The following is a 25488-nucleotide window of genomic DNA, read 5'->3' on the forward strand; positions in this document are numbered from 1 at the left end:
GGACAACAAAGAATGTTCTTTCTGCCAACTCAGTAAGCTCAAACTGCCCAAGGAGCTGCTGATCCAATTCTACAGAGGAATTATTGAGTCTGTCATTTGCACCTCTATAACTGTCTGGTTCGGTTCTGCAACCCAACAAGAAAAACACAGACTTCAGAGGATAATTAGAACTGCAGAAAAATAATTGCTACCAACCTGGCTTCCATTGAGGACCTGTATACTGCACGAATCAAGAAGAGGGCCGTGAAAATATTTGCAGATCCCTCGCATCCTGGACATAAACTGTTTCAACTCCTACCCTCAAAACGACGCTATAGAGCACTGCACACCAGAACAACTAGACACAAGAACAGTTTTTTCCCGAAGGCCATCACTCTGCTAAACAAATAATTCCCTCAACACTGTCAGACTATTTACTGAATCTGCACTACTATTAATCTTCTCATAGTTCCCATCACCAATCTCTTTCCACTTATGACTGTATGACTATAACTTGTTGCTGGCAATCCTTATGATTTATATTGATATATTGACCATCAATTGTGTTGTAAATGTTGTACCTTGATGAACGTATCTTTTCTTTTATGTACACTGAGAGCATATGCACCAAGACAAATTCCTTGTGTGTCCAATCACACTTGGCCAATAAAAATTCTATTCTATTCTATTCTATTCTAATTGGAAATATCTGTTATTTTGTGTTATTGTGTCTCCAGCCCTTTTATCTCCCTCCAGCTATTTAAGAGTCTTCAACAGCACTGCATTCTCTTCTGTCAGCCCTTGACGTCTTTTTCTCTCTAATTATTTCATCTTGTACTGGGTAAATCAGTTTCATAATTTCTAGTATATTAAGCACTTAATATGTTGTGTCATTTGAAACTACATCTTACAGTCAGCAAAGTACATTTTAATGAGCGTTAAGTGGTGTGAAAATACTGATCCCATATAACAGTTGCCTTTTTCTTTTGTTTTTTGATTTGGCATGTTTAAATCTTGAACATTACAAGCTTTGGCAACCTGCACAGAATAACCTTCGAGCAGGTGGCTACATTGAAATTATATTTATATTAATGGTTCATTAAGGAGTTTTATCATAGTGGCTGACAATTCCCCTGCTGGCCCTTTAATGCTGCCTGGCCTGCCCAGGTCAGCCACTGGCCCTCCATGGGAAATTCTAGAGACTGGTCAGTGCAGGTCAGGCTTCAACACATCAAAACTGAGTGCAGGAAGAAGGGTGTAGTTCAAGTCAGAGCATCATTCCACCTAATTCAGGATGTTCTCCACAGTGTCCATCCAGGCAGTTGACCAGACTTTTCTAAGGCTACCAGGTTTGGACTACAAATATTTGGATATTTGCTGTATGCCACCGGTCACCAATCACTGGTGGTCTGCGAGAAAATTTTGGTGGTCCCCAGAAAAATTATTTGCATTTTTAAAATTGCACTAAATCAGGGGTCCTCAAACTATGGCCCCTGGACCAGATACATGCAATGAACGCTTGTGTTGTTGCAGAGAGTCTCCCCCTTCAGGGTCTTTTTGTGTGGGTTGGGGTCTACTTCAGCTTCCTGGTGTGGGGCTTTGGGCGAAGGCTGGAGGGAAGGGCTGCTGGTGGCAAAGAGCTGGAGGCTTTTTTCCAGTGGGACTACATCATGGCCTGGAACTGGCTGACCATCTCAGCCCACTGAGCCTCCAGGCACCAGTACCTGGCCTTTCATTCTCGCAGGTCTTCCCTCTGCTTGGAAAGCCTATGCTCCTAGTCCTCAGTGAGGTACTTCTGCTGAGCTTCCTTCTTGGTCAGATCCCTTTTGAATTGAGCCAGCTGTTTTGCCAATTCTTTCTCATGGTGGCTGCTTAGCTCCAACAACTGCTTCCTGTTGGGGCCCTAAGGAGTCCGGGCAGGCAGGGGAGGAGTGGGGAGGAGCGGAGGGGTGAGTAGAGGCCGGTGAGGCGCCCCTCGATGTAACATCAGGTTGGCCACGCCCACCCAGTCACATGAACCACACCCATCCAGCCGGTCATTAAGCAGATTATATTAGTGGTCCACGAAATTTAAAATTATGAATTTAGTGGTCCCTGAGGTCCAAAAGATTGGGGACCTCTGCTCTATGCTGCCTTCAGGTGGTTCTGGGAATTTTTCGTGGAGTCAGCCAAGACTATACACTCTCTTACTCTTACATTAAGGGAGAGAGGATTGGACAGTGGGCGAGATTTTCAAAATGGAGGAAGAAACCTTAGTAACCTGCAGTGCAATAATGATACTACTTTGGTAGATAAAAATGCAAATAAACTGCAAGATCTAGTAAAGTCAAGGAGTGGGGGTGGAATAGGATCATGATTAAATGATTAAACATAAAGAGAATTAGCAATCATAATTTAGAATTGACAGTAAAGATATTGAGGTGGTAAATAGCTTATTAGGTGCAAAAACCAGATCCACACATTTATTGCTAAGATCCTATGCACAGGAATCTTCTCAACTAATGGTCAGCACCAGTGAAGGGTCATCTGCATTCAAGAGGGGTTGGACTTAGTTGGCTTGTGGCCATGTAAAGACTAAACCAGGGGGTCAAACTCACAGCGGCGTCACGTGACGTATCAGGACTTTTTTCCCCTTCACTAAACCGGGTGTGGCCAGCACATGACGCATCCGGGCCACAGGCTGAGAGTTTGACAGCCCTGCTCTAAAGCGATCCCTTTTTCCACTCTTGCCCCTGGTGTTGTGTCCCACTCCTCCGCTGACGGCTGGGTCCGGGAAATCCGAATCAGGCTTGCCTCTGCAGCTCTGCCCAAAGTCCTAGCAAAGTCCTCAGAGCAGGCAGGAGACCAGTAAGTGACTTCAGCAAGATAAGTTTGACTTTTGCCTGACTCAGAGACTGCCAGAAAGTAGCTCCTTTATATAGGCCATGGGGTGTGGCTCCATGACTCAGCACTCATTAAGGCCTGCCCCTCCCTTCCCTCTGTTGCCTCCGCCTCTCCAATCTTCTGATGCGAGGGTCACACCAATCAGCTGTTGGTAATAAACCCTCCTCAGGCTCACCTGCTGTGGAGGAGGGGGAGGGGTCTAGCTGCTCCGTTTGCCTGGGCATGGAGTCAGGGCTGGGGCAGGGAGATTCTCCTTCTTCTGCAGTTTGTGTGGGCATGGAGCCAGGACTGGGACCGGGAGGCATACATTCCTCAGTGTTCAGGAGCAGGTAAGAAGGCCCCGGCTGCTCTGAGGGCGGGCAAGACACAACACCTGGCTCTGCCACTGTCTCCTACACTGACCCATTTTAGAAGTAACTATTAAAAGAACCAGCAGTCAAGATATATTCTTCAGAGGAGCACTTGGTCGAGTAGCCATGAAAGCCTTCGAAGAGATACTGAGATGCTGGGATACCTACAAAAATCAGAACTGCCCAGTTGGTGTCCCTATGGAAGCAGAAGCTGGACCTTGAACAAGCAAGGTAGAAAAAGTATTGATACTTTTGAATGTTGGTGTTGGGAAGGGAAGGACTCCTGCGTAAAGCCATGGATAACAAAGAGAACAGATACAGGATATCAAATCAACCCAGAATTCTGAATGCCGGTTTCTGAGCAAAAACATTGTCAATCACACTCATGAGAAAATGTGACTCTGCAAATGGCCCAAAAATGTGATCATATGACCTCAGAACTTGGAATCTCTGTGTCGGACGTTTTTGGAGGGTCTGTTGGAACTTTGAACGGTTATAAGTTGAGGGCCAGCTGTATATCACATTATGGGGGTTGAGAAATATCATACCTGGCACTATATAACTAAGAAATGCAATTCTATGCTGGAATTACAATATTGAATAAAGCAAAGCCAGTTTGGTGTAGTGATTAAGGTGGTGGCCTAAGAACCTGTTCTAGTCCTGTCTTAGGAGGCATGAAACCAAGCTGAGGGACTTTGGACTAATCGTTCTTTCTCAACCCAGCCTATCTCAGCTGTCGTGAGGAAAATAGGAGAAGGAAGGATTGTGAGCCATGGGGGCGCAGTGGTTGGAGTGCAGGACAACAGGCTATTTCTCCTGACTGCCGGCTGCCTGCAATTTGGCAGATCAAATCTCACCAGGCTCAAGATTGACTCAGCCTTCCATCCTTCCGAGCTGGGTAAAATGAGGACGCAGATTGTTGGGGGCAAGAAGCTGACGCTGTAAACTGCTTAGAGAGGGCTGTGAAGCACTGTGAAGTGGTATATAAGTCTAAGTGCTATTGCTATTATTAGGTATGTTCACTGCCTTGAGTTAATTATAAAAATAATAAAGGGATTAAAATCTAATTTTAAACTAACCCAGATCTAGATTTTATTCTGGCCACTTTGGGAGCTAGGATGGTGACAGAGGAGCAGTTTCTCTGCTGAGTTCCTTAAGATACTTTATTTGGAACCCAGCTGACCATGTGGAATTCAGCCCAGTCCAGATGATGTCTTCTAGGCCTATCTCACTCAAATATCAGCAGTCGGCCGTCTTCTTTAACTGGGATGAAAAATTCTGAAATTTGATTAAAGAGAAGCATGGTACACTTGATCAATTTCTATTCAGTTCTGTTGGTTTCATTTCTGAGCAAATAAAAATGTCGTGGAATATGAAACTTACTCAGTTTCCCAAACAAGTTCAGTGGCTGCAATGTTATGCTGTGGTCACTAGATGGCAGTATTGTGATGTGCAATAAAATTAATGCACCATATGATATGCAGAGTTTGGTTTTCCTTTAAAGGACACCATATTTTTCCTATTAATGTTTCATTTTACATAATTAGAACTTTGGAAGCTAATTAAAATAGATACCAGAAACCTCAATCAGCAACAAATTGCATACTTATCAGAAGCCAATGGTTTGGCTCTTAATGCTTGTCTGAGATATGACATTTGAGCAGTGTTAGAACCACAAATGCCTGAGCGATGGGATTTGGTGCTCCGATGACAAAAGAGGGGGTTTTAAGACTCATCAGTAGCTGTCAAATGTAAGGATCCAAAAGAATGGCTCTCCCCTCATAATGTATAGTCCAGCTATTGGGGATCCTATAGTCTCCAGATGCATAGGAATACCAAGTCAACAGCGCCGAGACCATGTTTTTCTATCTGTAGTTCAGATTAGTTGAATCTGATTAGAGTCAGATGGCTATTTGGTCTATTTTAAAAGAGCAAAAATAACAACCCACAGATATTTGGGTCCTCAGCGAATATGAATGAATGGAACTGGCTTCTCCACTGATACCTCCAAAGGTGTTACTTCCAGGAGAGGCAAACCGTGAGGGATATCCACACGAGGGGTCAAAAAAGTCAGAATGCACCCCAACCAATCAGAGCCCTGCCCCCTTTTTAAAGAATTTAGACCCAGAAACCACGGCACCTCTCCAATTTGATTTCAGCTCCCTGTTCTTTTTTAATGGGAAGCTAGCATTGCATTATTATCCCTAAGGTGCTTTTTCAGGAGGCAACTGGACCTCCTTGTTTTTTCTTTTGAAGACGTTTCGCTTCTCATCCAAGAAGCTTCTTCAGCTCTGACTTGGATAGTGGGGAATGGAAGGATTTGTATTCTACAGGACTACAGGCCCCAGGACCACCACTCAGGTAACCCTGAGGACACAGATAAACCTTCAAGTGCTTCAAAGACCCAGCTGGTTGCAATGAATATAAATCCTTCCATTCCCCACTATCCTGTCAGAGCTGAAGAAGCTTCTTAGATGAGAAGCGAAATGTCTTCAAAAAAACAAGAAGAAGAAAGTCCACTTGCCATCTGAAAAAGCATCTTTGGGACAATCGTGACTTGGATGATTGAGAATCTCTACAGACTATTGCATTATTATTTCCCCAAATGTTGTGACCTCAGCTTCATCCCATAAGCATCCAAGAGGGGAACAATGTTAGAGATCCCTGCGCCTCAATGCCTGGCTGGGAAATTTGCCTACTTGCCCAGAAAGACACACAAAGAAAGACCCAGAAAAACAAAATTAGAATAGTACGGAGCACTCTCTTTCCTATCTACCTGCTTTATGATTAGCCACTGTGTCGGGCCTCATCAAACAATTTTGAGACTGAAAAAACCCAGCAGTGGTGGGTTTAAATTTTTTTTACTACCAGTTCTGTCGGCGTGGCTTGGTGGGCATGGCAGGGGAAGGATACTGTAAAATTTCCATTTCCTCCCAATCAGCTGGGACTTGGGAAGCAGACAATAGATGGGTCAGGACCAGTCAGAATTTTTACTACCAGTTCTCCGAACTACTCAAAATTCCCGCTACCGGTTCTCCAGAACTGGTCAGAACCTGCTGAAACCCACCTCTGAACCCCAGTTAATTATTTCATCACCGTCAGAGTCATGCACAATAATTTGGATTGTTGGATCCTTCTACTTCTCTATTTACCTACATCAGTTCCACAGCATAATTCTACAGGCCTGGGGTCTAAGCCATCATAGTGCTCATTTATAACAAGGATAGCTGTGAACTGTGAGTGGTGCGGTAGCCTAGAGGTGGCGCTCTCGCCTCACAATCAGGAGGCTGTGAGTTCGATATTTCTCTCCAGGGGCATGATGAGAATATCAACAAAACTCCTCATTGGTGACAGGAAGGGCAACTGGCCAGTAAACACTCTGCTAACTCCATTTAGTTGCCCAGACTTCACCCATCGTTAAAAGATGATGATGATGTGAACTCTCTGCTAACTAGCTGTACATCAGCCTTCTAATTCTAATAAGTGATCTCTCTGTTAAAGATCTCTACAGCCAATTGGCTGATTAGATTAACTCTCAGCCTGCGCAGGCAGATGAGCAGGCCCCTCTTTAGAGCTGGACCTTCTATCCTTCAGTCTGTCTAATGCTGCAACATTGGGGCTGAGAAATACTAATTTAAAGGAGGTTCTGCATTATGCATCACATTCATTGATTTTAGGTCTACATTTAATTTCATTTCCAGAACATTGTGGGATAAACTCATAAATTCTCCAGCCGATAGACACCTATTATGTTAATGTATAACTTCTTTATGGGCATTCCTGAGCAAAGGTTGGTGGTAGTGCACAAGGCCATTATACTGAAGAGATTCCAACCTAAAGCATGAGACTGGCGTATTTTGGGCCCCTTCATGTCTAATTAGTCCCTTAACTTCCCATTAAAAATAACTAACCACAATCCCTGAAATTAATCAACAGGCACATTGTAGCCTTTCTTCCACAGTATGTGATGCTTCTGTCACGCACTGCACTCAAAAGAGCCCTGAGTGCCCGAGCTGATTTTTTAATTCCCGAACAAAAATCTTAATTTTTGTTAAGAAACCTAGAATGGGCATTTGGTGGATTAAAATAGCCAGATTATAAGACAATAAAAAAATATTTAAATATTTAGGCATGATTTTTCATAGTTCCACTAAATTCTTTCCTGGTTGGAGATCCAAGTTCTTATTTCCTTGCACACAATTATGGATTAAGATGGAAAGGACAATTCTGCAGAAACGCAGCACTGTGATTTTTGTACAGACGACTTCCTAATTATTGTCTGCAGGTGAGCCCTTAATTGTATTCAAGGAAAGTGCCTGAGATCTGAAAACCCGACTGGATCTGTCAGCTCTACCCAGGAATCTTCTTCAGCAGCCACACCCTTTGCTTTAGGCCAGCAAAATCTCTATACAAGTAGTCCTCGACTTATGACATAATTGAGCCCAAAATTTCTGTTGCTAATTGAGACAGTTAAGTGAATTTTGCCCCATTTTACAACCTTTCTTGCCACCATTGTTAAGTGAATCACTGCAGTTGTACGAGTCAGTTGCCAAGCGTCTGAACTTTGATCACATGATCATGGAGATGCTGCGATGGCTGTAAGTGTGAAAAACGGTCATGAGTCACTTTTTTCAATGCCGTTGTAATTTTGAACGGTCACTAACCGTTGTAACTGTTGTAAGTCAAGGACTACCTGTACCATATAACTGCCCCTAAGCTCTGGAGGAGACAAAGCTTTAGCACACATTTTAAATGCATCCCCCACAGCAGTTCTTGAATGCATACCCAAAAACACTCACATGCCAAGGTTGTGCCTTGCCAAGAAGGGCCTAGGGCCATGATGGCGAACCTATGGCATTTGTGCCACAGGTGGCACCTGGAACCATATCTGTGAGGACGTGAGCATTGCCCTAGCTCAGCTCCAGTGTGCATGTAGGTGCCAGCCAGCTGATTTTCGGGCTTTCCGGGCCCACTAGAAGTTGGTAAACAGGCTGTTTCCGACCTCTGGAGGGCATCCCGGGGTGTGGGAGGCCATTTTCGCCCTCCCCAAGCTCCTAGAAAGGCTCTGGAGCCTGGGGAAGAGCAAAAAACAGGCCTTCCGGACCCACTGGTAACCTTCTTGCTTCTTGTGGCAAAAGTGGAGGGAGCGCGAGGGGTCGCGTGCGCATGTGCAGGGGGGCACAGGGGGGCATTAAATTATGGGTGTGGGCACGTGGGCACACGACACTCCCCCGGGCTCACCCCACTTTTGGCACACAACGGCAAAAAGGTTAGCCATCATTGGCCTAGGGAAACCATACCTGCGAGAGCCATCTTATCCCTTCTCATTTAGTAAAGTACCCGGGCAGTTCTGATTTATTCTACGTACAGTTGTTATCAAACCAGTATGATTCCATTTCTATGAACGTGGCCAAATTTTGTGACGCAGTCCGTAAAACGTAACCCTGTTTAATTGCCTCAGTAACCGAATAATGACCTATTTCATTCTATATATGCTGATGAGTGTTGCATTTGGGTCAGTGACCGTCATACGCACATACATACGTATATATCACAGCCATTTTGCAAACAAGCCCACAACATGCTCTCCAAATACCCAATGTGCCACAAGCCAAAGGAAGAAAGAAAAAGAATGAGAGAGACAGAGAGAGAAATGTTTTAGCAGGAAGAGTCAAAAGATGTCAGCCCACCACTATAGCAGTGCAATCATTAGAGATGCCAATTCTATCTTAAAGTATCAAGTGCACAAGTGTAATCATTGCTAACTCCCAGTTGAGAAAAGGGAGGGAAGCCAGTGCCATTCTTCTGTACATCTATTCTTCTGTACATCTATTCTTCCGTATATCTATCTGGAGTCTGAAGGGATCTAAACCCAGGATCTATATCCATCCAGGAATTATTTCCAATTTGACCCAGATTCTTTGCCGATTAAGTCTGACTTTGGCAATTCTAACCTAAAGATATCCCCAACGTGGCCTTTAAGAGCAGGGGTCTCCAAGCTTGGTCCCTTTAAGACTTGTGGACTTCAACTCCCAGCAAAGCTGGCTGAGGGACTCTGGGAGTTGAAGTCCACAAGTCTTAAAGGGACCAAGCTTGGAGACCCCTGCTTTAGAGGTCTTTGTGGCTAGTTTTTTTCTCCAATGTGTGTCAGAAAAGGATGCAAAAGATACACCAAAGATACAGGTAGTCCTTGGGTTACAACAGCAATCGGGGCTGCAATTTCTGCCACTTGGTGATGCCGTCATGAATCATGATACCACATGACCGCTTTGCTTAGTGAAGGCAATTCTGGCGGTCCTGGTTGCCATCATAACCCGAGGATCACGCAGATCATTAAGGAGGAAGTGGTGAGAGTCCCAGACAAGCAGCTAGTGAGCATGTAGGCAGAGGTTGCAGGTGGACACACTGAGTTCAGGCAGGTGCTATATAGGGGGTGGAGATTGCTGCAGGCAGAGTATGGACCGTGCATGGATGCCACAGGTGGGAATGCGCTATGGAGCACAGGAAGGCACAAGAGCAATGGGAGCAACCTCCTGCCAGATTCCCCATTGGCTTTGCTTGTAGAAAGTCAGCAGGGAGCATCGAAAATCACAATCATAGCATAGCGACTTGCTGCAATGTCATAATCACAAGCCAAGCACCAAGAACCCAGATTACATGACAGCAGGGCGGCTGGAACTCTGAGGACTGGTTTAAAATCCCCTTTGTCCAGCATCACTGTAACTTTGGACTGTCACTAAACAAGTAGTCGTAACTCGAGGACTACCTCAAAGAATAAGAAGGGGTCAACTTATTTTGCAAAGCACCAGAGGGCAGGACAAGAAACAATGGTTGGAAACTAACCAAAGAGAGAAGCAACCTGGAATTCAGGAGAAATTTCCTAACTGTGAGGCCAATTAACCAGTGGAACAGTTTGCCACCAGAAATTGTGGGTGCTCCATCACTGGAGGTTTTTAAGAAGAGTTTTTAAAGTTTTTAAAGGTTTTTAAGACAGTCAGGGATCTGAAATGGTATAGGTTCTCCTGCTTGAGCAGGAAGCTGGACTAGAAGACCTCCAAGGGCCCTTCTAGCTCTATTCTATTCTATCATTCTACCTGCAGGATGATGGCCTCCCATGGTATGTAGGTTTAACTCTAGGAGTCACTTCTTGCAGCAATCACAGCACCACTTTGAACCCCACATTAGTTCAAGTTAATTATTCAGTTAAGGTCCACTCAGGGGACATCAGAGCTGGGAATGTTGTTTTCAGAGCATTCGTTCCTCAACCCTGATAGGAAGATCATTCCCAAGTTGCAAATAAGAAAGCTCTTGCTGGATGCTTGCTGATGTAAAAAAACACAACTCAAAACAATCAAAGGCTCATCTGATAAACATGGAGCACTGATTTGCATTTGGCTGTGCAGACATGCTCTTTGCATGCTCTTCCTCTCTCTTTCAGACTCACACGGTTCCTTCTTTCCCAAAGTCTCAGGGGAACAATTGGACTTTAAAACACAAATCTGTCTTTAGTTCCAAAATCACAGTTCCACTTGATGCTCTCTCTCCCACCCACTCTGGATGGCTGGTTTTCCTGCCCATTCCCTTGCTGCCCCCACACCCTGTGAAAGGGGCAGAACCTGAATACAGCCCACAAAGATTTGGAGCATCTCACCCTCCCACCACTCGGCAGCCACACTGCCTGTCTGTCTAGGCCAGGGGTCATCAACCTTGGCAACTTTAAGACTTGCGGACTTCAACTCCCAGAATTCCTCAGCCAGCAAAGCAAATCAAACTGGGTAAGGAATTCTGGGAGTTGAAGTCCACCAGGCTTAAAGTTGCCAAGGTTAGAGACCCTTGGCCTAAAGGGTGGAGGGAGAGGAGGAGGGGCCGAGAAGGTCTCAGGGCAACATCCCCCCACTCTTTCTGGAGACTTCTCAAGCCTGCCGGGCGTCCTAGCCTGTAAGCTGGACCCTCTGAACCGGCCCGACAGCTTCCAAAGGAAAGCGTGGGCCAGGGTAGCTCTACTCCGGGACGGTCCTTGGCCAGGCAAAGCCCCGCGCCCCGGACAGGACCCTCTCCGCGGGGCCTCCTCTTTGGCCCGGCCTCTGGGGCGCCGCTCCTTTGGATCCAGCGTTGGGAGAGAAGCGGGCAAGGTCTTGAGCGGAGGTCCCGACCTGGAGAGGCGGGAGGGTCTGGCCCGGCTCGGGGGTGGGGGGAGTGCCTGACCCTAACCCTAACCCTGCGCCTCCCCAGGCGGCGTCCTCTTCATCCGGGCGTGTCTTCGGGGCCCGAGGTTTTCTCCCCCGAGAAGACTGGTGGTTTCGGGCTGCTGTGAATGGCCCGGCCGGTCCCGGCCCACGAGGGGGCCCCGCGCGGCTCAAACAGAGGCTCCCGGGCGCCCCGAGGCGACTGGCTGGAAGTCGGGCTTTCTTTCAAAGTCGGTTTTTATTAAAACGCAAGGAAACCGGGGAGGGTCCAAGAACCACCTGACAGCAGGCTGGTATTTTCTCTGGGTGAGACACCCCCCCCTCCGCTCCGAGGGGCGGGCTGAGCCTGCGGGGTCCCTTCGGGAGCCCCCAAGGCCGCCCCGCCTTTTAAAGTGCTGTGCTGCATCAACCATTTGCGGGAGGGAAGGAAAAGGAGGCCGCCAACTGACCCCGAAACGAAGCGATGAAAAAAAGTCGACACAGGTGGGAGCGAGGAAGGAGGGGAACCAACTACGCTGCTAGCCATTGCACGTCGCCCCTCGGGGTGGGAGACCCCGGAGCGAGCCCTCCCTGGCCCCCAGCTCCCAGCCTGGGGTGGGGGAAGCGACGACGGCGCAGCGGATGGAGGGGGGGGGGAGAGACCCTCACCCCGGGCCCCGCGAGCCGGTTGAGTCTGCTCTTCTTTCCGCCCCGGCCCGGCCCTCCGGCAGTCTTGGCCGCCTTCGAGGTGCCGATCCAATCCGGCGCAACTTCTATTTACACGACTAGGAAGAAGTCCCTCTGACTGCGCTTCTCCTCGGTCTATTTACAGGAGTCTCTGCTGGATTCGGACAGGCCTTGAGTCTCGCTGACGCCCCTCCCCGTCCAAGGAATCTCCAGAGGAAGGGGGGGCTGGAGGGTCTCACTGGGGCAACAAGGGAGGCTTGAAGGAGCAGTTGCCGGCGCAGTGGCGGGGAGTCAGCATCTTGCAGGAAAAGTGGTGCAGCGCATCGTGGGCCTCTGCAAGGGAAGCCACAGAAGAAGAAGGACCGTCACTCCGCGCGTCATGGAGCCCGGCCCCGGCCCCCGCGCTCCCCTCAGCCCTTGCCCGCCTCCGTTCCCCGGAACAGCCGCTCCCCAGGCCACTCGAGGTCAGTTTTCTAGCACTACCGCGGAAGCGATTTCTCTTCCCCCGGAATGTAGGAACCGGCTAATCCCCGGGGTCTCCTAGGGGCGGCCCCTCCAGGGTCTAAGGAGGTCTGCTTCCAGATCAGCCAAATGCCGACTTGTCTCTAAGGTTAGGCTGTGGCCAAAAAACCCCAGATGACCATTTTGGCCATATCCTACGGCCACCCCGCCACTTCTGAGCCGGGCATAAATGTTTATAAGAACATTTATGGGATTCGTCTCCTGTCTAAAGTTGGGCCAAACATTCTCCTAGATAGAACACAATTCCTAAGCTGCGCCTCTCCAAACAAAGGGGGCGGAGGGGGGAGGGGCCGGTCCTGGTGGGTTCTGAGCCAGAGACCAGGTTAAGGAACCGGAAGCGCTGGCTCCACTTCTCTGGCTAAGTCCCAGGAGGGGCAAGTCCAGTGGAGCCCCCAAAGCGAATTGGACCAGTTGGACTTCCACCCCCGCATCGGATTTGACCACTTTTCTGCGCGGAGTGAGAGATTTGTTAAACGTTCTTCTTCCCGGGGCGGCTAAAAGCCCTCCCCCCGAAATCTTACAGCTGTTTCTGCACAAGGGGCTTAAGCGGCTCAATAAAGGAGAACGTTCCTAACTCGGAGTTGCAGTGAGGGTCCTTGGTGCTTTGGTTGTTTTCTTGCCGGTCCAGCGCTTAAGCAGGTCAGTCAGAAGGCCGGCAGGTGCGCCAAGGGACAGGTGGGAAGCCTCACTGCTGCTCAGGGCCGGTTAGCTTAGCTATCCCATTAAGCCACTTGGCATGGCCAGGAGGGCCGGAAACGATTTCTGCCAGTTTCTTCGTGCCCTGCAAGGCTACCGAGCCGGACTCGCCTCCGACTCCCGGCGCCGTTGCTCTTGGGTGCGCCGTGGAAAGACACCCACCTTTGAGCTTCTGCTGAATGGCATAGCGGGCCTTCCGTTCTTGGTCCAGCTCGTTGCACAGGGTATCTGCGGAGGACATGACCAGCTCGGGCGGGGCCAGCAAGGGAGCGGCCTCTCTATGCACCCATCCCCCGCCTCAACCCCCCCCCCCGCCCGGCCCGCCGTCCTTCCTCACCCCGCACGATCTGCAGCTGCTGCACCATCTCCTCCCGGTAGGCCAGCTCGCGCTTCATCTGGTCCTGGAAGTTGTCTGCGGGCAGCGAGGAGGGGGCGTCGGAAAGAGGCGACAGGCAGCCCGCAGGCTGGGCAGAGGGAGGCCTCCCGCGGAGCTTCGCCAGCTGCGAAGCCGAGTCGTCGGAACCCGCCTGGGACGGTCAAGCAGACCGCCTTTGCCCGATGCCCGCCCGCCCGCCCTATGCAGCCAAAGCCAGGCTGCTTGGAACGACGGCCGGCAGCGGGGCAGGAGTGGCATCGGAAGCCATTCAGACGAGCGCCGGAGCCTGGTCTGCAAAGTTGGCAGCCTGGAGGCTTTTCCGGTCCCGACCGCCGCCGAGCGGTGTTCCCTTCGGACGTCAGCGGCCGGGAAAACCGCAGTCCGGAAACCGTAGAACTCGGCTTTTCCTTATAGCAAACCATTCGGTTTACAGTCCTGGGTGGAAAGCGTGGCTCTTCCCGGCCCTTTCCAATCCGAGTCTCCTTTGGGGAGTCCCTGTCCAGGAGGAAGGGGCGACTTCGCTGCCTTTGGTCAGAAGCCCCCCCTCCCCTATTTGTTTTGGAGGGCAAGAGGAGAACGGAGGGGGCGTTCTGGTGGTTCGGCTCCAAAGCAAGGCCAACAGGTAGACCCCAATGGGGTCTGAGCCCAACTGAGTCAGACCCCATTTTCTGAGTGGCCCAGCTCAGGATATTCTAACCCAATTTAGCAGGTTCGCTTCGTCTCGCGTTAAACCAAAGCTTAGCATGTGGGAAGACAGTCGCGGGTCGTCCAGGGTGGGTGGGAGGCCCCACCGCCTCCATAGGGGGCGTGAGGGCAACGGGCTCGAGTTTCCTCCTGCTCCCCGCTCTTCGTTGGCTGTGTCTTCGCCCAGGGAACAAGCAGCGGACTGAGAAGCGGAGGCCTTTCCGCCTCCGGGGCTTCCCTCCCTGCCTCCCCCTTTCCGAAGAGCCCCCCTTTCGCAACATGGCAGCCAGGGTCGGGGCCACCCAGCGCAGGCTTGAGGAGCCATTTGGAAGCAGCTTGAAGCGGGGCGGCGTCTTCCGGACTGAGCGCGAGAGGATGAGGCGGAAGGTACCTTTGAGACTCTGGAATTCCCGTTCCAATTTCTTCCTGAGATCCATCTGCTCCAGGAGGAGTCTTTGCAGCTCGTCTGTGGGCGGAAGGAGAAAAGGAGGAGTAATGACGGGGGGGCTCAGGGTGAGGGAGATCTGCTAAGGAGTCCCTGAAATAGAGGCCGCTTTCCATGGAAATGCCTCGTCTCCAATTAAAGGGGAAATATAATTTGCACTTGCCTGTAGAGATGCATACTGACATCTGTTTATTTGCACATACACAGGCGCAAACACACACAGAGAGTCAGCTGACCTCAGCTGATATCGAAAAGCCTAGCAAGGTTAGGAAGATTCAGGCAAGGATGGGAGACCACCTGTAAAAGCTAGCGCTGTAGATTCTAAAAGGGGATCCACCCCCCCACCAAAGCAGTGTCCTTTCCTTTCCAAATGCTCGAAACTACCAGGAATCCAACTCTTTTGGAGAGGGACTTTTCCGTATGATCATCTCTATACTGTACAGCTAGAAGACCTGCGTGAAAGCAAGAGAGCTTTGTGGGGACTTTTAAATACGAACTGTATTCCAAGAAGAAGTCACTGTACAGGTCTGTACCTGGTATGACAATCCGAATCAATCGGCTCCAAAGGTTGCCCCCTCCGGACATTAATTATTATAACAATAGATTATAACCCCCTCCCCAATGTAGGCTCCAAAGATAACCTTTCCGTGACGCCTCAGCTGCCAACTTCCCTACCACCCTGGGGCTGCAATAGCCGATGGGACGGACCACCCCAGGGTCCTCCTGAGAACCCCTGCAAAGCCGCCTTAAGCTCCGCGTCCTGCGGAAACCCGCTCCGAGTTTCCTGCTCCGAGCCTTGCAAAACACACACACCCTTAAACCCTGCAGTCCCAGAGCAGTGGAAGTGCCCAGATCCTTTAAAAAAAACAAAACCTTGACTTCAGTCCGACTTCAGGGGGCATATCCCAGCTATGGAAGTCTTCTGGTGGGGAGTTTCGTTGAGATCCTAAATTTCACAGATCTCCTGGTGGTCTTCTATCCAAAGCCTGAGCCTGCTTAGCTTTTTGAGGTCAGAAAGACAAGAGCCTTCAGGATAGAAAGTGACCAAACTGAAATGCAAAGGTGGGACCAGGGTTAAGCCCCTCATTCAGGCGGACAAATGGAGGCCTCCAGGACAGTCAATGTCCGGATAGTTCCTTGGTGCAAAAAAGCCGCTGGCTTAATGCAGGCGCAGCGCCGCGCCAGAAGCAGGCTTACCCAAAGCTTAAGGCAGCGCAGAAAAGCGCAACTGCGCCGAATCCTTTGGAAAAAATTCCCTCTCCGCCCTCTGGCTTGGAAGGCGTAGGGATCCCAGGCTTTTCGGGATGGGCTCCCTTGCAGAGAGGCAAGGAAAGTTCCGCAGAGAAGTTGCTTCCTCCCCCACCCCCATTTTCTTCAGAAGGGCCGCCGCGCACCTGCCTGGCGCTCCCGGGGGTTGCCTTGCCTTTGTCCCAAATCCCGCCGCCCTTACCTCTCGCCAGAGCGCCGAGGTCCTTCTCTCCCAACTGCGTCCCAGTGACGTCGAGGATGGTCACTTCTTCACCTAAAAGAAAGGAGAGAAATCCCGAAATTCGGTCCCGGCCAGGGTCCCTTTCCCGCCCCTCCCCCCTCCCCACGAGGGACAAAATCGCTTTGGCAGGGCCAGGAACTCCCCGAAGGACGCTGGAGGGCCAGGCTAGGAGGTCCCGGAGAAGCCATTTCGACTAGCGCCCTTTGCCTCCCCAGGGCTCAGACTGGGAAATCTTTGTACGAAGGCTGTGGTTTCACGTGGATCCATTCACATGTGAATAGGCTGTCATTAGCCTGGTCCTTCCCCACTCCCCCAAGCAGGCCTAATGACTCCTGGAGAACCGAATTCTGCCTTTAATTTATTTTGCTTACGCTCCCCCGGCTTTGCATACAGTTGTTTACGCTAATAGGTGCTAATAGAACCTTTCATTTTGCTAGATCCTATTAAAGGAATTTTACCCTTTCTCTTGTTGGGTTGGTTTGGTTTAGTTTGCAGGGCTTTAAATAACTTTGCCATTTGGCACGAGGAAAGGCCGATGATGTGCCAGTCTATAAAAAGAGGGTAAAACGAAGAAAGTACTCTGGATTCTAGAGCGAGTCTCAGGAGCCGCAGTTCCAGTGACACCTGTCAGAACAAATCACCCTTCATCCTATTTCAGCTCCCTGGGCCCCCCCCCCCGCCCCCCCCGTGTCTTTCGAAATCTGCTGCGGGACTCGATTTTCCTTCCTGCTGGGACCTGATGGGAGGAGGCGCCGGAGGAGGGCAATCCGGAAAGAGCGCCCTTGATCCGCGGCGCCGCTCAGCTGCGGGATTTCTGCTCTCAGAGGCCGCTTGGGGCCGCTTCTTCCAAGGACCGCCAACCCCCGGGGGCCAATGTCACAGTCATGAAGGAGATGCCATTGGACCGGACCGCAGTCCAGGGAACTCGCAGGCGGGAAGGCTCCGAATTCAAGGAGCAGGTAAGGAGCGCTGTCCGGGCTACCAAGGAGACCCCTCCGGAAAACTGCAAGTCGGAATGGCTCAGGGCGCATCCAGGACTTCTCTACTGTCAAAGGGCGCAAAGCTCCTGGGGAAGAATGGAACTTGCTCGACTAGGGAAGCTCCTGAAGGGCCCAGCGGTAGAGGAGGTGACCCAACCAAGACCCCTATGATGCCCAGTGGCCGTCCTTGGTCTCTGGCGCGCCCAGAGCAGAGAATTGGCTTCCTTCGAGGAAGGCGCTGCTGAGAAAACCCGACTTGAACCGTCCGAAGGTGGAAGGCGCCAAGGCCGCTACTGCCCTCAACATCTCGCGGATGCGGGATAGAAACTGGGCCACCGGAATGATAAAACAGCGAAGCGGGTGCCAGGCGGGCCGGCCCGGAGAGCACCTTCCAGTCAAGTGATTTGACTCAGCAGCGCCTCGCCTTCGTCCCCCCCTCCGCCCCCGCCGAATCGAAATGGAGGGTGCAAGATCGCCTGTTTCCAAGATGGGCGGCCGTTTTTTTCTGACTGAGCTCGAACCAAAGGGCTGAGTCTCTACAGGATGGATCCCTGCACTTCTCCCCCCCACGCCCTGTCCCTCGGCCACTGAAACGCAAAAACGCGTACTTGCTGCGGTTGAAGCCCCGCAGAATACGCGGGCGAGCAAGTGCTTCAATCCAGGGAATTTAGAAGGTCAATAGGACGATTCCGATACTGTGATACTACATCTCCCATCATTCCCCGACAGCGTAGTCAATGGAACTGGCAGTCCTTTAATAATAAGACCCCTCCCTCCCACCTCTCGCCCTTTTTTACACGCACACTGTCGTGAGCCCTTAAGCAGAGTTTCCTGTCCAGGAAGGAAACGCCTCCCCTCCCTCTGGCCGGAACCCGCGTGTCAGGCTGCAGAAAAGGCTCCGAGGCCGCTTGGGGCCAGGTTTTGGGGTCTCGGTGTCCGGCGGCTGAATTTGGTCTGCGGTTAACTGAACCTAGTTTTCTATTTTCAACTAACTGAGTTTGTTGGCTGCAGCCCGCGGCGCCTTTGCCACAATAGCTGCTAAACTTTGTTAGCCTGGCCCTCTTGTACCGCCTTGGCTGCTCCCTTCGGCGTTTCTGCTCGCCCATCGGGGTCAACCTGGAATTCAAAGGCAGCCCCTCCGCCCCCTTCCCGGTCAAGGACCGACCAGGGCCCGCCCGTCCCCTTTACCTCGCTCGGCGTGAGTCGGGCTGGGCTGCGAGACGCTTCTTTGCTTTGGGGAGGTTTTCTTGCTCTCCAGATCCTCTGCGGCCGAGTGATTGTCTTCGTGCTCTGGGTCTTAGAGCCAAGGAAGCGCTTTTCAGGACACAGAGCTCGCCCAGAGCCCGCCTCAGCCACCGCATTTAGGCCGAGGAAGGACTCGCCGCTGCCCGGGGAAGGAGCTCGCCGCCGTTCCAGGAACCATGAACTCCCCCGGGCCGCCTCTCCCTCCTCCCCATAAGCCACGTTCGGCCTGTCACAAGCCTGCCCCGAATAGATGGGAGCGGTTTGGGAATTCGGGGTAAGGTCCGGGCCCGGAAGATTAGTCGTCCACGACGGACCAGAATCAAGAAAACCTCATCGGCCATAAGGGGGGGGGGGTAGGCTTGAAAGACCCCCGCTTCCCGAGGAGGCCAATTCTAGAGGAAAGCCCGTTGAGGGCGCAAAGGCCCTTGGAAGAGGTCTAGTGTCCGGATCTAGGGCCGGTGGCTTCCCTTAGCAGGCCCGTTTTCCCCCTCCCGCCCAGCACCGAGCTTCCTTCTTGCGGCTTATTCGTACCGTTTTTGTCTGGGGCGCAGTGATAGGGAGTGATGGGGGGGCCCAGGGAGACCCCGGCTTTGAGCGATTGCGGACAGTCGTCCCTCCCTGAAGGATAGGCCTGCAAACGAAAAGACAGGAAGAGTTTGGCTCGACACGCGATTGACTGAACGGCCGATCAGAATTTAGCTTTGCTTCCCAGGACTCGTGGCAGTCTGGCGCAGGAAATCCACCCCCCGTGGCCGAGAACCCGAGAACACAATAAAACGAATTCAGACTCCGCTGCTCAAAGAGAGGCTAAATTGGAGACCACGTGCTCTTCCGCTTTGCCTCGGAGCCATTTTCCGTAATTCAGTGGACCTTCAATTTCTTGTCCTTTTAAGAAGGGTGGATTAGCCCAGAAAATGCCCCACTTAATTGTACTGCTGGTGCTCCAGGAAAAAGGATCTTCCCCCAGTTCAAAAGAAGACTCAAACCCAAGAGCTCCTTCAGCATTAAAAGCCCCTAAAAGCCCAGCCCACCCCCGTCGTGATCACCAACCCAGTAATCGTATTTAAATCCGCTGCAAGATAAAATTCGGGTTTAGACTCTCTGCCTTTAGTTCTACGCAGCTGACTCCAAATTTCCCCTGTTCAAATGCGAACAGCGGGAAATTCGATGGACATAGACATTCGAAGCTGATCGTCTTGGGGACAGAGGCTAAGATAGCTACGCTTTGGGTGCCGGAGATGGGTGGAGATATGGGGAGAATTTTCACACAGAGACATCCCCATCCTGAGAGAGCCCCTTAAGGGCTTTTTAAGGCCCCGATGTGTTTGTCTGGGCTGCAGAAAGCCCAATGGATCGGGCTGAGCCTGCTTGGGTGTTCTCTGCGCTATTCTGCTCCTTCGGCTATTCCTCGCTTAACCCTCTGGTAGGCTTTGAATCGGTCCCCAGCAGCCCCCCGGCCTTCCCCCTTAGACATGGAGCCAGACCTCCATTGCTCTGCCTCGCTTTTTCAGTGCAAGACGATTAAAAGCAGCTGCACTTTAAAGACAGGCTGGGGGAGGGTCGGTTTGCTGCGAGGTCTCCGTCTCCCCCAGGCGAGCTCCCGACGGCTCTCTTTCTCTGCCCCCAACCCAGATTCCCTAGGCAACTAAGGCCGGAGCTGTTCGTGGTGCTGAAGCGCCGCTCCTCCATGGTAAGGTAGAATAAACTCACCAATTCGGCAAGGCCTGGGGGAAGTAACACGCGGCAGGGTGGTTTCTCATTCGACTGCTGAAGAATTTGCCCCAGCTAGAAAACCATTCTGGTGTGGTGGTTAAGGCACCAAGCTACAGGAGGCCATGAGTTCTAGTCCTGCCTTGGGCTGGGTGACCTTGGACCCGTCACTCTCTCTCAGCCCCAAGAAGGAGATAATGGCAAATAACTCTCTTTTAAAAGTGGCCAAGAAAACTGCAGGGACTTCTCCAAGAAGTCCCAGAAGTCAACACTGACTCGACACACACACAAGCACACACATATTATGGGCCCGGCAGGTAGAGTGGGCTTGGAGGGAAGGATGCCCCACGTGAACTCGGCCTGGTGCCGCAACCCAGCCAAAGGAGATGCCCCCCACTCTCTCTCCCCGAAGGGAACGGAAGGCAAAATAGGCATCTTCCCGCCCGCGGGACAGTGAAAAGTGCCTGGCATGACCGGGCCTCCACTGGAATCCCCGGCTGCCCTCCCTGCTATGAGGCTTCCTCCCGTCCTCCAACCGCCCTTCTCAGAGCCTCCATGGCTTTCAAAGCGTCCCGTTTCAGGGGATGCCTGACTGGGGCTGCGGACCTGCCTTTCTTGCCTTCCCCTCCCGCTACCCCACGCACCTCGTAGCCAGCCCGGCTGCCGGTCCTCTCCGAGGGGATCTCCTCCGCTTCCGCCGCCTTCTCGGCCGTTGCTAGGCCTCCCCCCGGGGCTGCCGCAAGAGACTCGTCCGCCTCGGTCAGGAGCAGCTGCGGCGGCGGCGGGGAGGGCTGGGCATCTCCGACCGGCGCCTCGTCCTCCTCGTCTTCGTCCTCCGCGAAGCGGTTCGACTCCACGTCCACATCGGGCTCGCCCGCCGTCTCATTCCCGGGCGAGAGGGAGCGGTAGCTGGAGCTGCCCTCGCTGAGGAAATCCGGGGAGAGGTAGCCCGGGCAGCCCCGCGGCCCGCCGTAAACTTCCCTTGTCTCGTAGAGTTTTGCGATGCTCTCGGCGTCCTTCACCACCGGGCGGAAGGCCGAGAGGTAGCTGCCCTTTCTGGGGAGCGGCAGCGGCGCCAGCAGGGCCTCGTCCCCGGAGCGCTCCTCCTCCCCGAGGGCCGCCGTGGCTCTGGAGAGGGCGCTGGGGCAGCGCTCGGCTTCGGCGGGGCCGGAGCCCTCCTGAGGGGTGGCGCTGCTCCGCTCGCTGCCAGACGGCTCGGAGCCCTCCAGCTCCACGTGGCCGCGGAGTCCCAGCGGTTCGGCGGCCGCGGCGGCCGCGGCGGCGGCCGCGGCGGCGACCACCACGGCGGTGGCGGCCGCTTTGGCTTGGTTCTGGGCGGGATAGGGCGGCACCGGGAGGCTCCCAGAGGCCGGCCAGAACATAGGGAAAGAGGGGTAGACGCCGCCCTCCTTGGCCGCAGCGCCGGGCTGCTGGGGCGGCGGGGGCGGCGGCTGGGGCGGCTGTGGATGCGGTGGTGCCCAGAACATGCCCTGCGTCAGGCCGCCTGCCTTGCTGGGGTCGCCGCCGGGCCCGCCCAGGGAGTCCTCCTGCTTCTTGGGGCACAAGCCGAAGGCTGCGGCGGGGAAGCCATAGGGCGGCGGGAAAAGCGGCGGGGGCAGCTTCTGCAGCATCCCGAAACCTTTGCTGGGCACCGGGATGACTGGGTAGCTTCGTACGGCGGCCGCGGCCGGGCCGTGCGCCACCGCGGGCAAGCCCAGCCCTCCTCGCTCCGACCCGGGAGGCTCGTCTGCCCCGCCGCTGCAGCGCAGGCTCTTGTGCACCGGGGCCAGGTCGGCCGAGGAGGGCGGTGGCGGGTGCAGGTTACTCTTGGCCGCCGAGGAGCCCCCGCTGCCGTGCAAGGAGAAGGTCCGCTTGCGGGTGCCGCCGTTGAACATGGCCTTGACGTCCTCCCACGCGTGGCTGAGGTCCTCGGTGGCGCCTTTGTCGCTGAGCTTGAGGTGCCGGCGCCAGGAGTTGAAGTTGGCGGCGTCGGGCTGCGTGTACTTGGCGTCGGGCGTGCGGTGCGAGTGGAAGATGAACTTGTTGGGCGAGAAATACATGCTGCAGTAGCTGCACTTGATGCACTTGGCGCGGGAGCTGTTGTAGCGCGCGGGGATGAAGCTGCCCCGCGAGCCCCAGGCGCACTCGTGCACCACGTCGAAGGCGAAGTTCTCGGGCAGCTTGGGCGGCTTGTGCTCGCCCAGGAAGGACTTGCAGAGCCGCTCGGCCTCGCGCTTGGTGATCATGCCGCAGCGGCGCGAGGAGATGGGCATGGCGCCGGCTCGGCGCAGGATCTCCAGCTGCACCGGCGTGCACTGCACGCAGGTGATGCCCAGCGCCACCCGACGGTTGTGGATCTCATTGTAGCTGTAGTTCTTGAGCAGCGTGTTGGAGATCTGCGCCAGGCAGAGGCGCTCCTGCCCGTCGATGACCAGCGACACGATGGGGACGCCGTAGAGCGAGGTCTCCCCGACTTGGTTGGGCTTCAGAGGGCTGGAGCCGGCGTAGGGCTGCAGCTCCTGCTTGGAGTGAGGGGAGGACGAGGAAGAGGACGAAGCTGAGGACGAGGAGGAGGAGCCAGACTCGCGCCCCGCTCCCAGCTGACTGGCGGCGGCCAGCGGCTCCATCTCTGCCGCAGGCGGCCGGACCCCTGCAAAGAAGGGGGAAGTGGGAGAGGCGCTGAGCGAGGCTCCGGCCAGGTGGACAACGGGGCCCGGGGGGAGGCAGGGCTGGAGCTGAGTCCGGCCGACGCCCCCATCTTGGCCCCGCCGGGGCCAGGCCTGCCGTCCACTTTCGGCGGCAGGACCTCTGCCGCAGCCCAGGCCGCCCCCTCCCTCGGGGAGTCTCCCTCCGAAGCCCTCCGGGCGGAGAAGAACGAGCGGAGGGGCAGGGGGAGGCGTGCGCCCGCCTGAACCCAGCCTCCCCGCCAGGTTCCTTGGGGAAGCGGCCTGAGAGCGCACCCACCCCCGGCCCAGCTCTTCAAACTGGGGGAGCGGACGCTTGACCATACTCCCAAAGCGCCTTTCCTTGACTGCGGTGGTTCCTTTCCGCTTTCTTGCCCCCTTTTCAAAAGATGCATTAAAAAAATCAAATTAAATCCTCCTAAGCCACGAATTCTATTTAAACACCATTGGCATCCTGATCATTGTTTGTGCGGCGGGGGGGGGGGGAGGGAGGAGGGGAAAGGAGAAAGCGGAGGCTTCCCGGAGGGAGCCTCCCGGGTGGATTTAGACACGCGGGGAGCTGTCCGGCGGCTTGTCAGCCAGCGGTGCGGGCGCCCTCCTTGACGGTCCCGCTGGGGTTTAAGAGCCGAAGCAGGCTGCTCTGCCGGCCTTATTGGTAATCCTGCCTTAACGTGGCGTAAGAGGCACTTAACCCCAGCCCCGGGTCCCTCCTGCTCCAGGATCGCCCCCTCGGATCAAAACGAGCACCAGCCGCGGCGGTTCTCAACTCAGCAGGCAGCCGGGGAGCCGATCCTGCGCTCCCCTTGCATTTCCACCCCGCTTCTCTCTTTGGAACTTTCTCGTCTCTAAATCGGATGAAGGGCTCGGTCGAAAAGTGGGTGAGCCGCCACGGCTAATCCGTCCCCGCCGCTCCGCTAATACCTTTCGGGAGACGCGAAAGCCTCCTTAAGCGCCACCGAAAGTCTCCTCCGGCAGCCGAGGAAACCCAGAGACCGGGATTAAAGGCCAGCTCGCGGGGAATTACAGCAAAGCGGCCCAGCCTTCCTGCCGCTCCCAAACGGGGACTCTAACTTCCTTTTCTGCCCTTCTGCAGGAGCAGCGAAGAGCCGTCCAAGCCTCGCCGCCCTCCTCCTCCTCCTGACCCCTCGCCCCAAACCTCACCGCAAAGGCGCCCAAACCGAATTAAGCCGGGCAGGTTCTCCCCAGAAAACCTACCCTAAACAAGGGAGGCGTGCATTCATGCGGGGCGGGGGCCCTGACGCTCCCAATAGGATCTCTACGCAAAGAAAATTACATGCAGTGAATTGATGTTCGAATCCCCGTTTTGCCCCTTGGAAAAAGTGACCCAGCGCAGCTTTGAAATCCTCGCGCAAAAGCAGCAAAGCAGCCTCCCTACTGAGGCGGGAGCAACGAAATAAAATTAAACTAAACATTGTCCAGCTATGCGCGGCATCCTTAGAAAGGGGAAAAGAAACGGAAAGGGGGAGGCAGCCAGAAAAACCTCCCTTAGTTCGGGGAACCGCCGCCTTCGCCGCCGCCAAGGGGAGGCTGTCTCCGCCGGCCGGGAGCGATTCCCGGATAACATGAAAGCTTCCCTGCGCAGAGCGGGGATCGCGGCAGGGGCGAGGAAGGAGGGGACCCCCCCCGCTTCGCCTGCCCGGGGCCCTAGCTTACCGGCGGCGGCGGCGGCGGCTTCTCACTCGCCCAGATCCACAGGCGAGCCCGGCAGAGACGCGGCGGCGGCTTTCATGGAGCTTCTTCCCGGCGGTCTCCCGCCCGTCGCCTCCGTCCGCGGCTTTGGCGAGGCGGGCGGGCGGTTGACCGCATGGCTCGGCTTTAAAAAAAGGAAAAAAAGAAGGAGGGGGGAGAAAGGCAGGAGGCGGGGGGAAGAGGAGGAGGAGGCGGAGGCGGGCGGGTCTCAGCCTTCGCTGGAGCCGCTGCTCCCTCTGATCCGCCGGCAGCGCAACTCTGAGCCAGGCGGGCGGGCAACACCCACTTAGCACCGTTGCGCGAAACGCCGCCGGGACGCCTGTCAATCATTCGGTGGGCAGTCAATCTAAAGGCAGATGGGCTTCCTTAAGAATAGACAGATTGCTGGCGGGAGGAGGGGCAGCACGGGAGGGAGGAGAAGGAGAAGGAGGAGGAGGAGGAGGAGGAGAAGGAGGAAGCGCGCAGCAAGGAGCCGCCGGCAGCGAGAAGGTAAGAGTCCCCGCTGGCTGCCCACCTTTCCTTTTCTGACTCACTGAAGGAGCCTTGACCCAGCCCGTCTCACACATACTCCTGCCCGGGATCGAACGCGCGAAGCTTCCTCTGCTCCCGCCCCAAGTCGCGGCCTTTCTTAAAGGGCAAGAGACGGGAAGGGAGGGCTCGGGGAAGTCGGTCAACGGAGGGGCGATTAGGTCCCCCCCTTCAAGTCCATTTCTACAACCCCGGCACTTGCTTGTGTCTCGGTGGTGTTGCAAATGAAAATATGGGGAGGGGCAATGAAAGGGGGAGCCCAACAAGGGGGCGGGGGAAGCAAGACTGGCTCCTCTGGGGCTCCATCGGGATTCGGCCTCTCCAGAAGGTGGTCTCTGCCCCGCTCGCCCAGCAT

At 54.0% G+C, this 25488-nt stretch overlaps 1 protein-coding gene across 1 annotated transcript; it reads right to left on the reverse strand.

The window, feature by feature from the left end:
- Positions 1-12299: 12299 nt before the first annotated feature.
- Positions 12300-23219, reverse strand: SKOR1 (SKI family transcriptional corepressor 1). The gene is made up of 8 exons (XM_058156454.1): positions 20856-23219; positions 19033-19132; positions 18445-18552; positions 16238-16309; positions 14734-14808; positions 13620-13694; positions 13445-13510; positions 12300-12397 (listed from the first exon to the last, which is right to left on the reverse strand). The coding sequence occupies exons 1-8, from the start codon at positions 23217-23219 to the stop codon at positions 12300-12302; spliced, it is 2958 nt and encodes a 985-aa protein (XP_058012437.1).
- Between the last annotated feature and the right edge of the window lie 2269 nt (positions 23220-25488).

The sequence above is a fragment of the Ahaetulla prasina genome, chromosome 13 (genome assembly GCF_028640845.1).
Source record: "Ahaetulla prasina isolate Xishuangbanna chromosome 13, ASM2864084v1, whole genome shotgun sequence".
Lineage (NCBI taxonomy): Eukaryota > Metazoa > Chordata > Lepidosauria > Squamata > Colubridae > Ahaetulla > Ahaetulla prasina.